At 43.0% G+C, this 15,329-nt stretch overlaps 2 protein-coding genes across 2 annotated transcripts in view; both read left to right on the top strand.

Annotated features, from left to right (window-relative positions):
• LOC139464898 (116 kDa U5 small nuclear ribonucleoprotein component-like) overlaps positions 1 to 3,169 on the top strand; it is a 35,800-nt gene extending 32,631 nt beyond the window's left edge. Inside the window, exons 26-27 of the mRNA XM_071246476.1 lie at positions 318 to 425; positions 1,037 to 3,169. Of these exons, the coding sequence (XP_071102577.1) occupies positions 318 to 425; positions 1,037 to 1,132 (204 nt within the window). The 3' untranslated portion in view covers positions 1,133 to 3,169. The remainder of the gene's footprint in view (positions 1 to 317; positions 426 to 1,036) is intronic.
• A 3,345-nt stretch (positions 3,170 to 6,514) lies between these two features.
• On the top strand, positions 6,515 to 15,149 carry LOC139465178 (uncharacterized). Its single transcript, XM_071246866.1, has 5 exons — positions 6,515 to 7,021; positions 10,072 to 10,276; positions 11,542 to 11,688; positions 14,191 to 14,314; positions 15,061 to 15,149. Exons 1-5 carry the CDS (start codon positions 6,515 to 6,517, stop codon positions 15,113 to 15,115), a joined length of 1,038 nt encoding a protein of 345 aa, XP_071102967.1. The 3' UTR covers positions 15,116 to 15,149.
• Positions 15,150 to 15,329: the final 180 nt, after the last annotated feature.

Below are 15,329 nucleotides of genomic sequence, written 5' to 3'. Positions count from 1 at the left end.
AGGTAAAAAAAGCGGGGATGTCACTGGAGATAGCCAAAATAGCAGGGATGTCACTGGGGATAGCCAACATAGCATGGACATGACTGGGGTTAATCAATATAGGAGTGCATCACTTGCGACAGCCAACTTGGCCATGATAGCTGGGGCATCATTGGGTCTACTCAACATAAGGCTTAACAAAGGCACTGCTGGGTGTCAGTAGTCTTGGTCATGTAATCATTGACTGATACCCAGCTGAATAACAGTGAAAGTACCCTGACAGTAAGCCCTGTTTCAAGTTGGCCTGACAATAACCCCTGTCTCATGATGGTCTGCAGATCGTGCCCGGTGACCCCCTGGACAAATCCATCATCATCCGCCCCCTGGAGCCGCAGCCCGCAACGCATCTTGCCCGGGAGTTCATGATCAAGACACGGAGACGCAAGGTGACAAACAGATAGGCCATGCCCACTAATGGACTACTGTGTCCTGATTGGCTGAAAATGGGTGTGGGCGTGGCTTTTGTTGCATTATTGCACTGAATGATGCCACTGATTTCGTGCTGATGTCTGTCTGTCCTTTTTCTGTTTAATGCCGCACTCAGCAATATTCCAGCTATAAGACGGCAGTCTGTAAATAATTGAGCCTGGACCAGACAATCCAGTGATTGATATCGTGAGCATCGATCCACGCAATTTGGATAGTATGACAATCAGCGAGTCTGACCACCCAATCTCGTCAGTCACCTCTTACGACAAGCATAGTTGACTTTTACAAAGAACATGGGTTACCATGGTTACTAAAGCCCTATTCTACCCCGGATCTTCATGGGTCTCAGGCTATTGTCAACCGTTTTTGTTTTGTGTGTGTTAATGATTGAATAAGCAGTCTGTAAAGTTATTGTTGTTGACAACAAAAAATTTAAAAAATATTTGTCTTTACTCAGTATGTGCAACTTTTTTACATTAATGCCTCCATTAACGCAAATATTATTGTCAATTTTTAAGTGAAGTATTTAGTCAGCAAGACATTAATTGTGGATTAAAACTGATTCCAGGGTCTGAGCGAGGATGTATCCATCAACAAGTTCTTCGACGACCCTATGTTGTTGGAGTTGGCCAAGCAGGACGTGATGCTCAACTACCCCATGTAGACCAGTCTCTCCTACCTTACTGACGTGTGTGTCGGGTCAACGGCCTGCACACACCGAAGCATCAAGTCATTGTGAGTCGGTAGAGGGCCTACACACACGGAAGCATCAAGTCATTGTGTGTCGGTAGACGGCCTACACACACTGAAACAGCACAGCACAGCACAGCATGTCAGCATTTGTTTTAAACCCACATCCAGGAGGCACATCAGAGCAACAATTCTGAATCAATATTAAAATATACTACTCAACATTTGAGAGGGGTACAAGGCTGTTTCCTACTGTTTCAAAACTAGAGGACAGCAGCTGGTGTACTTGAATGTGTACTTAAGTAACTGTAAATAAAGCTGAACATGATTCAATCGTATGGCAATATGGAATATTATTTATATGACTCCATCTCCAAGCAGTCAATAATATTCAGGTCCAACACTCCGAATATCCCTGTCAAATGTTAATTTGTGTAGAACTGAAGGTATAACAATAGTATTGGAGCTTTATGTTGTATGTTTAAAGAATGCCATTTATATATACAGTAAATTCACTGAGAAGCATACATGATGGATAAGAAATTGCAGAAGAGGAAAGCATTGATAATTATGTATCTCGAAAAAGACAAAACAAATGAAAGTTAGATGACGATGCCAGGTCCATGTAGGTATCCCTGATGTGTCTTAGATAAGTAAGAGGCCGCCTCTGTGGTCTTGTGGTAAAGCGTCCGCCCGGAGAGCGGAAGGTCCGGGGTTCGATCCCCGGCTGCATCATACCAAAAGACGTTAAAAGATGGTACTTGTTGTTACCCTGTCTGGCGCTCGGCATAAAGGAGCTAAAACAAGGACTGGTCGGCTCAGAGTCTGTATACTGTGTCTTAGTGTGGTATTCATGTTAAACTGCGGCATGGTATCTCAGTGAACTAGCACTATAAATCGGCATCAGTCCGGACTAGTACAAGCAGCCACGCAAACACGTGCATGCACGTCGCAATATAAGTGCAATAATCATGGACGCGACGTTAAACCCAATTTCACCTCACCAAGATATGTAAGACAATGTTGAAGTCTAGGCACAGCTGAATGCTGCTTGAGTGAAAACTGCTACACACATCGCACATCAGCCGCTGTGACGGAATGGATCATCTTCTAAGAGGCTCCACACCTCCACTTGAATGTTGTCATTCCAGCCACTCAATATAGAAACATACCACTTAAATAAGGACAGGCATATTCAGTGGACATTTAAGGTCTGAAAGTGACTTATTGCTTGGAGATGTTGTCACTCGAATAGTACTGCCATGGAACTGACGTCTGTCATCTTATTTCAAGTTACCATGTACCGTATTTCCTCTATTAGACACCCGGGCTTCTTTTTATATTGGACAAGCCTTTGACCCGGCATCTATGAGAGGCCCGGCTTCTATTAATACCCCCATTTCACTTTGACCAGGAATGTCATTCAATCATTAATTTTTTTCACTGAACAATTGATCCGGTTTCTATTAGAGGCTGGCGTCTAGTAGAGGAAATACGGTATATATTAGTATATATATATTCATGTTCCCCTGATTTTCGCTGTAAGCCTATCAAATGTGGAGTAGTATAGTTTCATTATGTCATTAATAGTTCAAGATCTGTGGAATCATGAACCTTTGTCATTTAAATCATTTTTTTTAAATCATGCAAACTTTGAATATTTTGACAATTTTATGTGTATCAATGTGCACGCTGTAGCGCTTTGTGACTGAGAGGGGACTATGTAGGACATTGAACTCCAAGAACGACTGTCCAGTGTTATTGTACATATCTTGTGTATATTATCTTTGTCATACACATCTGTGAATAAGTCATCAATGGTCATTATCTAATGGTATACACTTTCAGAATAAGACTATATTTTGTTGATTTTTCATGAGTCATGTGGAACCAATTGGACTGATTCACAATGACACTTGTGTTTCAGGCAACTCTGAAGGTGTATGATATGTAAAATAGACATAAAACAATAAATAACATGAAATTCAGAAACAAGATTGTTGTGTTTTTCATAGCACACAAGTGTTTTGCCATGACTTGACAAACTGATTGGCTAAAATACATGACAATGCCTGGTACAGATCTTTGGCTGGTTGGGGCTGTTGGGTAGCCAATTGGTTAACGCATTCTCTCGTCACGTGGAAGATCTGGGTTCGATTTACGACGTGTACAATGTGTGAAGCCCATTTGTGGTGTCCCCTGCCGTGATATTGCTAAAAGCGGCGTAAAACCTCTCACTCACTCACTCACTTTGGCTGGTTAACTGTTAAAATTACCCATAATGGTAGAATGAACGTGTGTAAGTGAGTCAGTATGGTTTTTTTCAATATTCCAAGCAGTATCACGGTGGGGACACCAGAAATAGGCTTCACATATTGTAGGCTTGTGGGGATTTGAACCTGGGTATTCATATAACCGGCTAACACTTTTAACCACTAGGCTACCCCACTGTCCCAGGGTATAAGAACTTTCTTATATTTGCAAATGTGCTTTCCTAACGATTCTCAGTGCTGATTGGTCAGTTGAAGAAATATGTCACTTAGCCTCATTGTTGAGAAAAATGTGATCCGACGTCAACGTCAACGTCACATTTTTTTTCCAATTGGTAGTACTACTAACTTATCACCTCTAATTGCTGCAAGATTAGTGGTGTGGCCTAAAGCAATAATAACTCGCCCACGGAAGTGGCGTTCAAGTCGACATCGTAAACGTCTGAGACCTGCATCACTTCCGGCTTTCCTCCCACATTAAGCTGACACGCCGCGATATAACTGGAATAATGTTAAAGCGGCGTTAAACCCAACGCACTCACGCAAGTCGACATCACCAGAAACATCAAATGTAAAGCTATGAAAATTACGTCAAAGTATTGTGATTTAAATATATTTTTATTCAATGAACCTGGATCGGTAAACAACTTGAAGCCAAAAGGCTTATGTTAATACCTCTCCAGTACAAGTTATATTCATGAAGGCATTAAACAAAATAATATATGATAAACTGAATACGTTAACGTTAACCAAGTGACCATGGACAACAGTTTGGTGCAATGAGTAGAAACATTAATATATAAGCTGGATTTATGGTCTCGCGTCACATTCTCACCTTTTGGAATGAAGTATGTATGAATGGACTGATTTTAACATACTAGATTAGTAGTTTTTGTAAAATTAGCATTACCATTCAATATAGTGTTAAGATCAACTCCCTCAGAGTAGAAGAATGAACGTTTTCACCAATCTCATTAAAATCAGATGTTTAGTTTTCGCTACCGCTAAACAAAGATCTGAGGACATCCCATTACGGGTCACGTCAGAACGACCTTTGGCGAATTTTGACCGACCAATGAAATGACTGTCAAGAAATCGACATTACCCAATCAGAAGGCAGCTTTCTCGAGCTTTACGACACTAGTTTCAAACTGGCGACTACGCTTCGAACATATTTTGAGGTATTTTGGATTAAAAAATTAAAACTGACAAGAAGAACATTCTGGAATGGCTCGTAGATGGCCTAGATTGTATGGATATAATCATTAAACCCGTAACTGTCGTTCGGAATACCCCTTGTTAAATATTTCGTTGTTGAATGATTAGAAAACACATTCCGACAGTCACTTTCATGATCTGGTAAGCGACGCTCTGATTGGTTGGATGAAAGGTCGTTCTGACGTGACCCTTAATGGGATGTCCTCAGATCTTTGTTTAGCATAGCGAGAACTAAGATCTGATTTTAATGAGATTGCGTTTTCACCTGCTTATTATTTGGACATTAGCCAGAACTGTTTCTGCTTTTGGATGATAGAATCTATTCCCTCAATTGCCATGCGGAAATTTATAATAGTGAGCTGCAGTGTCAATGGAACTTTTATGTCGTATTTGTTTGTTTGTTGTTTAACGCCGCACCCAGCGATATTCCGGCTATATGACACTCTTTAATTTATTATTGTAACGGAAAGACCCGTGACGATCCCGGGTAGAATAGGTCTTCAGCAACCCATGCTTGCCGTAAACGGCGACTATGCTTGTGGTTAGAGGCGACTAACGGGATCGGCTGGTCAGGCTCGCTGACTTTGTTGATGCATGTCACCGTATCCCAATTGCGAGGATCGATGCTCTTGATGTCAATCACTGGATTGTCTGGTCCAGACTCGATTATTTACAGACCGGCGTCATATAGCTGGTATTTGCTGAGTGCGGCGTTAACAACAAACAACTCATAGGTGTCAGTTTCACCTGAAAGAAAACCTTCACACCTCATGACACCAACACATGTTCAGTGGGGACACCGTACAGGAGAACACATGGAAGGTACCTCAAAATGGGGGTGAGCGTCCGATGTACCCAAATTGGCACTCGGTAATCTGTTGTAACAAGCAGTGGTTGATAAAAGATACCTATAACTGTATCGGGATGGAAGAGAGAAGAACTTGAGGTGAGGTGAAATTGTGTTTAACGTCGCGTCCAAGATTATTGTACTTATGTAGCGATGTGTGTGTGTGTGTGTGTGTGTGTGTCTGGACTGGTGCCAAGTTATAGTGAGATACCTTTCCCCAGTTAAACATGAATACCCCACTCAGATACAGTATACTGACTCCGAGATGACCGGTCCTTGTTTTAGCCCCTTAATGCCGAGCGCCAGACAGGGTAACAACAAGTACATTCTTTTAACGTATTTTGGTAAGACGGGGCCGGGGATCGAACCCCGGACCTTCCGCTCTGCGGGCGAACGCTGTACCACTAGACCACGGAGACGATCAGAGAGGAACTTCCTGTCATCTCTGCCTAAAGACGGATATGTTGTAATCCGCACATGATTGTGAGGTCTGAGGATGTGGAAGTGGAATTCCTCACCAAGTGCTGGGGTACTATACAACTCTTTTTTCATTGTTTTCATGATAATAATCCATGAGATGCATCGGGGGGGGGGGGGGGGGGGGGGGGGGGATTACAACACAATGTAGCAAGTTGTAAACACAGCGTTGATGGATGTTTGCTTACTTACTAAGATAACACCGGTTGAGAAGTGTTGCATTAATTGTTTCCGGCTAATCCTGTACTGATTGGATGATGTCAAACGACAAAACTCACAAGGTCAGAGAAGGCGGGAGAAGTCAGGTGATCACTATGTGGATTAGAGCCTTGTAATGACATCCAATTATTTTCATGATATAAAGTCGCTCCGAGCTGACTTCAGTGTGAACACTTACAGTGCTTGAATCCTCGGATACAATTTTACGAGCACTTCCGAGTGTTGCAACTTCGCACTCAGAAGCACTTGCGAAATTATTTTATATACTGATAACTGTTTACTTAAGATTTAAAAACATCCCACTAGCTCCAAATATCCCTCAAAGATGCAGAGACGGGAGATCGAGAATCCCACTGACAGAGATGTACATCAGTTGAACGACCTCAGCTCCCGGTTGGATGCCATCACAACCCTCGTTCAGACCGTTGCGATGATGCAGAGGTCGGAGACGTTCGCCAATAGAGCTCACCACCAGATGGATGAACTACTAGCCCGGATGGAGAACATCTCGACTCGGAAACAGCGTGCTGTGAGGTGTGGACACATTTCGGGGTCGGAGCTCCTCAGTCAACGCTACGAGATCACCAAGGGCGTACTGTTCATGTACAGACACTACCTGCTTCAACAGACGGACGCCATGATCGCGATCCTGGCACAGCAGGGGGCGCAACTAGATATGAACAGTGAGCAGTTTGAGGTTGACTTCGACCAGGTAGAAGAGGAAGTCCTCGCTACGGTGGAGAGGGATTTACATGCCCAGGTAGAGACTCAGACGATGAGGCTAAGTTTTGACGACCTGGAGCTGCTTGAGGATGAGGAGGAGGATGTTGAGGTACAAGAAGATTACTTCCCAGAGCTAGACTCCGCATTATGCCTGACACACTGGCGTCATTATGCACCAACAAGGCTGATATGAATGATATGACACAGCGAGGATTACATGTGCCCCGTTTCACAAAGCGATCTTAGCGCTAAGACTGCCCTAAGCCTGCTAAAGTATTGTTACGATCGTCTTAGATCACGAATTCTAGTGGGTCAGTTTTTACTCCGCTTTTTAACAACTCCAGCCGAACATCAACGGGGGACACCAGGAATGGTCTTCATACATTGTACCAAAGTAGGGATCGAACTCGGGCTTTCGGCGTGACGAGCGAACACTCTAACCTCTGGGCTAGTCACCTGCCCTACGCCTGAACACCAGTATATTAGTGCTGAAAACTGACATTACGTCTACTTCTCTCCGTTGAAACATTTAAATGGTTCAATAAATTTACGTTTTATTGAATTTTGTCCTTCTGTTTTTTATTTAACACTATCCTGTTATACAAAGTCCACTGTTTTATCGAAAGCGGAAATATATTTGTTATTCTACAAAGCGAAATACCTTGATAACATCTTGAAGCTAATAACGCTCTTTATAGGGACTAACCATTCGATGTTCGGGGTTGAGGGGAATAGTATATAAACTGTCGGAGAAAAGAAAGTATACAGCCATGTTCGATGGTGGCTAAAATGAAACGAACAAGAAATGATTATTCGATGGTAATATATTTAATACGTGCAATCACAGGCGATATTGCATGCATCACATTAACCTCACAACAGGTGACGTGCACAAGCCATTTACAGAAACACGAGGGTCACGATTCACAGTACGCAGATTTTGTGTGAATTTTCAAGGGCAACTTTTTGCTCGGCAGTTTATGTTTGAGACAAAATCTCATTCTATCAGCTTTACCAAAGTTGTAATTTCTTTCTCGGACAGGATTTAGCCGGACAGTTATATTTGGACAAAGTGGACGTAATGTTTTTATTCGAAAGCAGTATTTTCGGTCCAAGTGATGCGAGTTAAATGCCTATTTGTCCCATAATTGTCTCCCCATTTGTCGGACCGCTTACCCTCACATAGGTCATAGTTGAGAAAATAATGTAGGCAAATTGGGAACTCATTTTATCCCTATTTATGTCCATGGACGGAACCACTATAGTTTTACTTATATTTTTTTATATGTTGCCAAATTAAGTCAGGCTTGTACTGTTGCAGCTTCCTGTATAAAATATTAGTAACTGAAAAAGCTGAGTAGAGAACTGAATACGTATTACTATTCAAACCAGTTCTTAAGCTGACCTTAGATGTTAAGACACAGGCTGTATAAACTGTATTTTAGTAATCATTTTCTTTTCAATGCAATAAACATTAGACTTATTACCGTATAAAGAACAACAATCACATCAATTAACTATTTTTTAAAGGTCAATGCAAGTTCTAATCCATTGTTCTTCCAACAAGCCAGTTCTTAAGCTGAGCAGTGATGTTAATACAAATGACTGTATAAACTAGAGATCAATGCAGTTAACATTAGATTGCGTCAAATGTGTCAATGTATATCACTTCCTTTATTTTAATCCCACAAGTTCAAGACGTCTGGACCGCGGTGATGGAGGAAGGCCCTGACCCCGAGAAGATCAGATCCTTCAATGACTACAAATCTAGACTGATGTATTGTAACTACAGGAAGACCAAGCCTATTATCACATCCCTTCTTTGTTGACCGGTCTGACAAATGGGGTAGAGCCGTCCCATTATACTTAAAATGCTTGTGTATATAGTTGTTTATTGATCAGTGATTTTAACCTATATTATATATTAGCATGCACAAAGTAAAGCATGATTTGAACATTCCTAATCGGTATATTAATTTCCGAATACACATCTCCACCTGGCCACAATTGTTACATCGATTGACACACGAGCTACCTGTTCATACATTTGAAGATGAAATTATTTACATGCCACTGACGAATATACAGAACCACATCGTGGATAAATAAATAATATTTAAAGCCTCGCGATCAAAGAACGTAGTACAAAACTTCTGATATCCACAGGGTCCACGAGGAGGACTGTGTATTATAACGACTTTCAAAGAAATATTTCGGGTAATAATTTAATCGGACTGATCGATAATACACAGGAAATATTCAACCGGGAAATACTGGCTTCCACGTGTACATACATTTTCATCCGTGTGCGTGTGTATAAATAGGTTCACAGAGCAAGTGTGCCGTACAGCTTGTTAATCACGCACGTGCATCATTTGTACACGGCGAAAAAAACATGAAGTTTTTGGTAAGTTTGTTAATTTTGCAGTTTGTTTGTTTGTTGTTTAACGCCGCACTCAGCAATATTCCAGTTATATGACAGCTGTCTGTAAATAATCGAGTCTGGACCAGACAATCGAGTGATTGACATCAAGAGCATCGATCAACGCATTTGAGATCGATAACATGCATCAACCAAGTCAGCGATGGTATCAGCCGTGCTCCGGTTTTCTTGGTTATGTCAGTACGAGGAAGTATTACGTATTTATTTTCAAGGACCGCCTCCGCGGTGTAGTGGTAGAGCGTTCGCCCGGAGAGAGTGAGTGAGTTGGGTTTAACGGCGCTTTTAACAGTATTCCAGTTATATCGCGGCGTGTCAGCCTAATGTGGGAGGAAAGCCCGAAGTGATGCAGGTCTTAGACGTTTACCACTTCGGTGAAACCCACGAGCACGGGTATGGTGCTGACAAACCTAGAAACATAATCGGGGTGAACCGGGTTTCGAACCCACAATCATAGGTTTCTGGCGTGCCCAAGGGACGCAACTATGCACAGCGGATCACGGCGCCTTAGACGACTGGGCCACCCGTGCCCCCCGAGAGCGTAAGGTCCGAGGAATGATCTGCGTCATACCAAAAGACGTTAAAAGATGGTACTTGTTGTTGCCTTTCTGGAGCTGGAGATAAGATATACAGATGGACCCAGGCTATACTCTACACTTTAAAAGAATAGTATCAATTTCTTTGTCACTTTTGTATCTGGCCCTTGCCGATCTCATCAGGTATTTGTGCTGGCTGTGTTGGCAACGGTTTGCCTGTGTAACGCTGCGGTTTTTGTCAACGACTGGGACCAGTCCTTTAAACGCCAGTGCCCGTCGGGGACGTCTCTCAGTTCCATCTACAGCGAGCACAGCAACTACCGGGAGGACAGACGCTGGTCCCTCGCTTGTGCTAGGACGGGGGCAACGGCGTCATGCGCGTGGTCACGTGAGTACATGTTCGCGTGGTGGCTAGATGAGTGAGTATTGTTTTACGCAGCTTTTAGCAATATTCCAGCAATATCAAGCCAGGGGATACCAGAAATGGGCTGGGTGGCTAGAGGACTAGTTACAGTACATTCTCTTGTATTTCGGTACTAGTCCGCCTTCTTAGATTAAATTTCCATTCCGCAGACTGGTTCCATGGGTAGGCTGCGCTTGCGCTGCCTGGTACCCACGGAACCAGGTGGTCTATTTTGAGGCACTATTTTTACGTAACCCGTTCTGATGACATTTGCATATCGGGAACTTCATTTTATCGCGGTTATATAGCAGGAATATTGCTAAAAGCTGCGTTAAACAACAAACAAACAAACTTCTTTTTATCATTGTTCTGATTTAGTACACAGAATTTAGGTTGGAGATTTTGGGAAATCGAATTAAAAAATAATTAAGAATCGTCTTAAGGGAGTAAATCTAACTGTAGCCCTGTTGTCTGCACATCAACGTCGGCATGGTGTGAGCGAACTTTTGCATCCCAATCGAAATGAAAGCATCGTATGTTCTTGAGTCAATCAGATGTGAGCTTTCTATAATTTGGTTTTATTGCTATACCATTTCGATTCGAAAATTTCGATCTCAACAAAACGATCCCCGAAAAAAAACCGAGAGCGAAATGGCATGAAGTGAAACGTTTGTCCTGATGTGAATCGAACTTATCTGAAGGATCCCGAGAAACAAGACATGGACATTCTAACATTTTGATGATACGGTGCATTTATATTCTACATTATTCTAAGGACGTTTAAGAACACACGGGGTTTTCTCATGACAACAGGGGCTCACGGATTGCCCACTCGTCTAAGGCTCCGCGATTCGCTGTGCAGAGTTGCGTCCCCTGGGCACGCCAGAAACCTATGATTGTGGGTTCGAATCCCGATTCGCCCCGATAATGGTTCTACGTTTGTCAGCACCACACCCGTGCTCGTGGGTTTCACCGAAGTGGTAAACGCCTAAGCTTTCCCCCCACATTAAGCTGACACGCCGTGATATAACTGGAATACTGTTAAAAGCGGCGTTAAACCCAACTCACTCACGCTCATGACTATAGTTCATTTGTCATGGCTGGTGAGTATTGCAACACACAGCCTTCCAATTGTGCATGTTCTTTTACTTGTCATGAGAAGTATAAAACTAGTATATCAGTAAACTTTCTAAAGCTAACTACGTGGTCAAATGTACTTTCCGTGCGTATATTTAGCGTCTTCTTGACAGCCAGCCAGAGTGACTCCTACGCCAACAACTACGACGAACTTCTTCTGTTTCAATGCCCTGACCAGGGCGTCATCACCGGGATAGACAGTCGCCATAGCAACCGTCGCGAGGACAGACAGTTCAAGTTCAGGTGCTGCACGATCCCTGGTAAGGGCTCTGACACATTGAGGATGTTTACTGCCGTCCTTGATAGGACCATTCCCGAAAGAAAATTGTCAAAAGTCTGATCAAGATCCTGTGATTCGTGGCGGGAAATTCACAAATGATCAGATATTGTTCAGGAAGCGTCCCGATTCCGCCGTTTCCAGCCGAATTCGTCCCGATTCTCAATTCGAATCTGATCCGATTTGTATCTTCCGCATGGTAAAAAACGACCAAATCTGTCCCGACAGCGCCCTGATTCTCCCGAATGCGATCCGACAGTGAATCGACAAAGACGGTTCGTATCGGCAAGATCTGGACGCAATCGACAGGAAACGGCAATGAACAATTCATGCCCGTTCATCACGACAGCGTCCCGATCCACAAGACACCGTCCATGCAACACAGGAAATTGTTACGATTTTGATCCGATAGAGCAGAATCTGTCACGACATAGTCACGATTGTAATCCAACTAGACAAAATCGGCCGAGTTTCCCGAATGTTCCCGAATTCCCGCACTATACTGTCGGTAGTGCTTGGCCGACCTCTCTGGACCTTTCCCGATCCGTAGGTCTCTGTTACGAACGTATACGAATGTGTTCAGACATTGATAGGACATTCAAGGTCATTGATGATAGTAATCCGACTTTTTCACTTTCGTGTCGTAGCGCTCTCGATCTCAAACGGGAACCATAATCGGCACTGTGAGAGTGAGTGAGTAAGTGAGTATGGTTTTACGCCGCTTTTAGCAATATTCCAGCAATATTACGGCGGGGGACACCAGAAATGGGCTTCACACATTTCACCCATGTCGGGAATCGAACTCGGGTCTTCGGCGTGACGAGCGAACGCTTTAACCACTAGGCTACCCGACCGCCCCCGGCACTGTGTGAACGCAGCCTAACATTCGGGAAATTCAGCCGATTTTGTCTAGTCGGATTACAATCGTGGCAGACAATTGTGTTATTTTCAACAGTCTGGTGCAGTTTTCGGGGACATTTTTTTCTTTAGATAAAATGGTCAGTACCTTAGCTTTCTTCCCACCTTTCTTCATCAAGTCACGATGCGTTTAGCCCAAATCATTATTGAGCATCATTTATAACCACGACGTCTTCATTGACGATCAAATTGTCCACAGTCAGAGGCGCCGCAATCTCATTAAAATCAGATCTTAGTTGGCGGTACCGCTAAACAAAGATCCGAGGACATTCCACCGGAGCCACGTCAGAACGACCTTTTTACCCGACCAGTCAAAGCGTGGCTTACCAGATGGATAAATTGACAATCGGGGCGTTTTCTCTAATCATGCAACATCGAAAAAGTCAACACGAGGTATTCCGAACGACAGTTACGGACTACATAACGTTACTGATTCCGTCAAAATCATCGTCTGTCTCTGAGCATCTTTCGCTTCAGTGGGATAAACATTTGAAACAGAAGAGACTTTCCATTGACATACAATATCGGCCATCTATTAGACATTCCAGTTTTCTGTTAAGTTTTGAAATTTTTACTCGATATAATTTTATGAAAACATTTTTTAAAGCGTTGTCTGAAAAATATTATGGAAGTCGATAGTTTGAAGCTGATGCTGTAGTGCAAGTATGCTGCTTTCTGATTGGCTAATGTCGACTTCTTGTTAGTTATTTCATTGGTCAGTCAAAATTTGCCAAAGGACGTTCTGACGTGACGTAATGGGATGTGCTCATATCTTTGTTGAACGGTAGTAAGAACTAAGATCTGATTGTAAGGATATGTAGGCCCCGCAATTCGCAATGCAGAGTTGCGTCCCTTGGGCGTGCAATAAATCTATGATCGTAGGTTCGAATCCCGGTTCGTCCAGTTTGTTTTTTGCGGTTTGTCAACGCCATGCGAGACCAGTGAAGATACTGGTTAGAATTGGTCTGCAGCAGTCCATGCCGGTAGTGTAGACATATAAAACTATCGTAGTTATGTATGTAACGATGTACACACTTGAACTTGTAAATTGGATTTGACAATATTTACAAACATTATCAAAACGAAACATGCATCATGATGATTTCTGCAAGTTGTTTTTTTGTTTAACGCCGCACTCAGCAATATTCCAGCTATATGACGGCGGTCTGTAAATAATAGAGTCTGGACCAGACAATCCAGTTATTGACATCATGAGCATCGATCCACGCAATTGGGATCAATGACATGCATCAACCAAGTCAGCGAGCCTGACCACCCGATCCTGTTCTTCGCCTTTTACGACAAGCATAGTCGCCTTTTACGACAAGCATAGTCGCCTTTTACGGCAAGCATAGTCGCCTTTTACGACAAGCATAGTCGCCTTTTACGACAAGCATAGTCGCCTTTTACGACAAGCATAGTCGCCTTTTACGGCAAGCATGGGTTGCTGAAGACCCATTCCACCCCGGATCTTCACGGATCGATTTCTGCATTGTTTATAGGTCTCTGAATCATGGAATAAGTACGTACATAGTGTGGAACAGTGTACTGTGGCCCTTGTTTGTAGACGTCATGCTGACGGAGTGCACATACACCGCCTGGCAGAACGACTACGACAAGACCATGGACTTCAAGGTGCCTGCCGGGAAAGTCCTCAGAGGGGCATTCAGTCTCCATAACAACAAAAAGGAGTAAGTCGTGTATTAAATACTTTAAACTTGATTTTTACCTGCCTTGAGAATGAAAACTTGAAAAAACACAATCATATATTTTGTTACAACTACAATACCGACTGCAGCTGTGCGTTCAGCACTGTAAAACTAATGCACATATGACATTAGCAGTTTGACACATCAGCCTTATGTTTGGAGATTAAGGGCATTTTCCACTTGATAGTTTGTTTTGGGGTAGTGACCACTCCTCCTTGAAGTAGCGATGCCATTATAGCGGATGCAGCGATTCACCGAAAATTTGATGCATCGCGATATACGAGTATCATACCGAGATCATTTGTACAAACTGCATCCTCCATTGCCAATATTAACTTCAGTCTTCTATAATAAATACCAATCTGTACCATAGCTTTGTTTTATGCTCTATTCAAAGGACGCTATTAAACATAGCCGCCCAATCAAATCACGCTCATGAGCGAAATCAATTCTCTGCCAAGATAGTAATGGTGTGAGAGGCGGTCGGGTAGCCTAGTGGTTGAAGCGTTCGCTCGTCACACCAAAGACCCGGGTTAGATTTCCGACATGGGTACAATGTATGAAGCCCATTTCTGGTGTTCCCTTCAGTGATATTGCTGGAATATTGCTAAAAGCGGCGAAAAACCAAACTCACCCACTCACTCACGAGTAATTGTGTGGCGACTGGCGCTGGGCCTCATAGGCAATTGTATATTTTCAAATTGTAACATTATTTTTTCTTTCGGCAGGGACCGGCGCTGGATCTTTACGGTCTGTTCCACTGTGCGCGTGCAGCGGTCATAGGAACAGCGGTCCTCGTGGTGTCACTGCACGTGTCGAGGTCAAATAAAACTGTAAAATACACACCGTGGCGTCTCCTTTGTTCCTTTGAGATTGAGAGTGTTCCTCTATTGAGCATTGGTAAACACTAACAAAGAAAAACAAACATACATGCTTTCTCGTCATACTTGTGTTCTGTGTCTGGTCGACCCGTGTACATCCGGGTTACAAATGGCCG

Source organism: Haliotis cracherodii, unplaced genomic scaffold, assembly GCF_022045235.1.
Source record: "Haliotis cracherodii isolate W230 unplaced genomic scaffold, xgHalCrac1.p SCAF_17, whole genome shotgun sequence".
NCBI lineage: Eukaryota > Metazoa > Mollusca > Gastropoda > Lepetellida > Haliotidae > Haliotis > Haliotis cracherodii.
The sequence above is the reverse complement of the archived record's forward strand: the minus strand, read 5'-3'. Positions and strand labels throughout refer to the sequence as shown.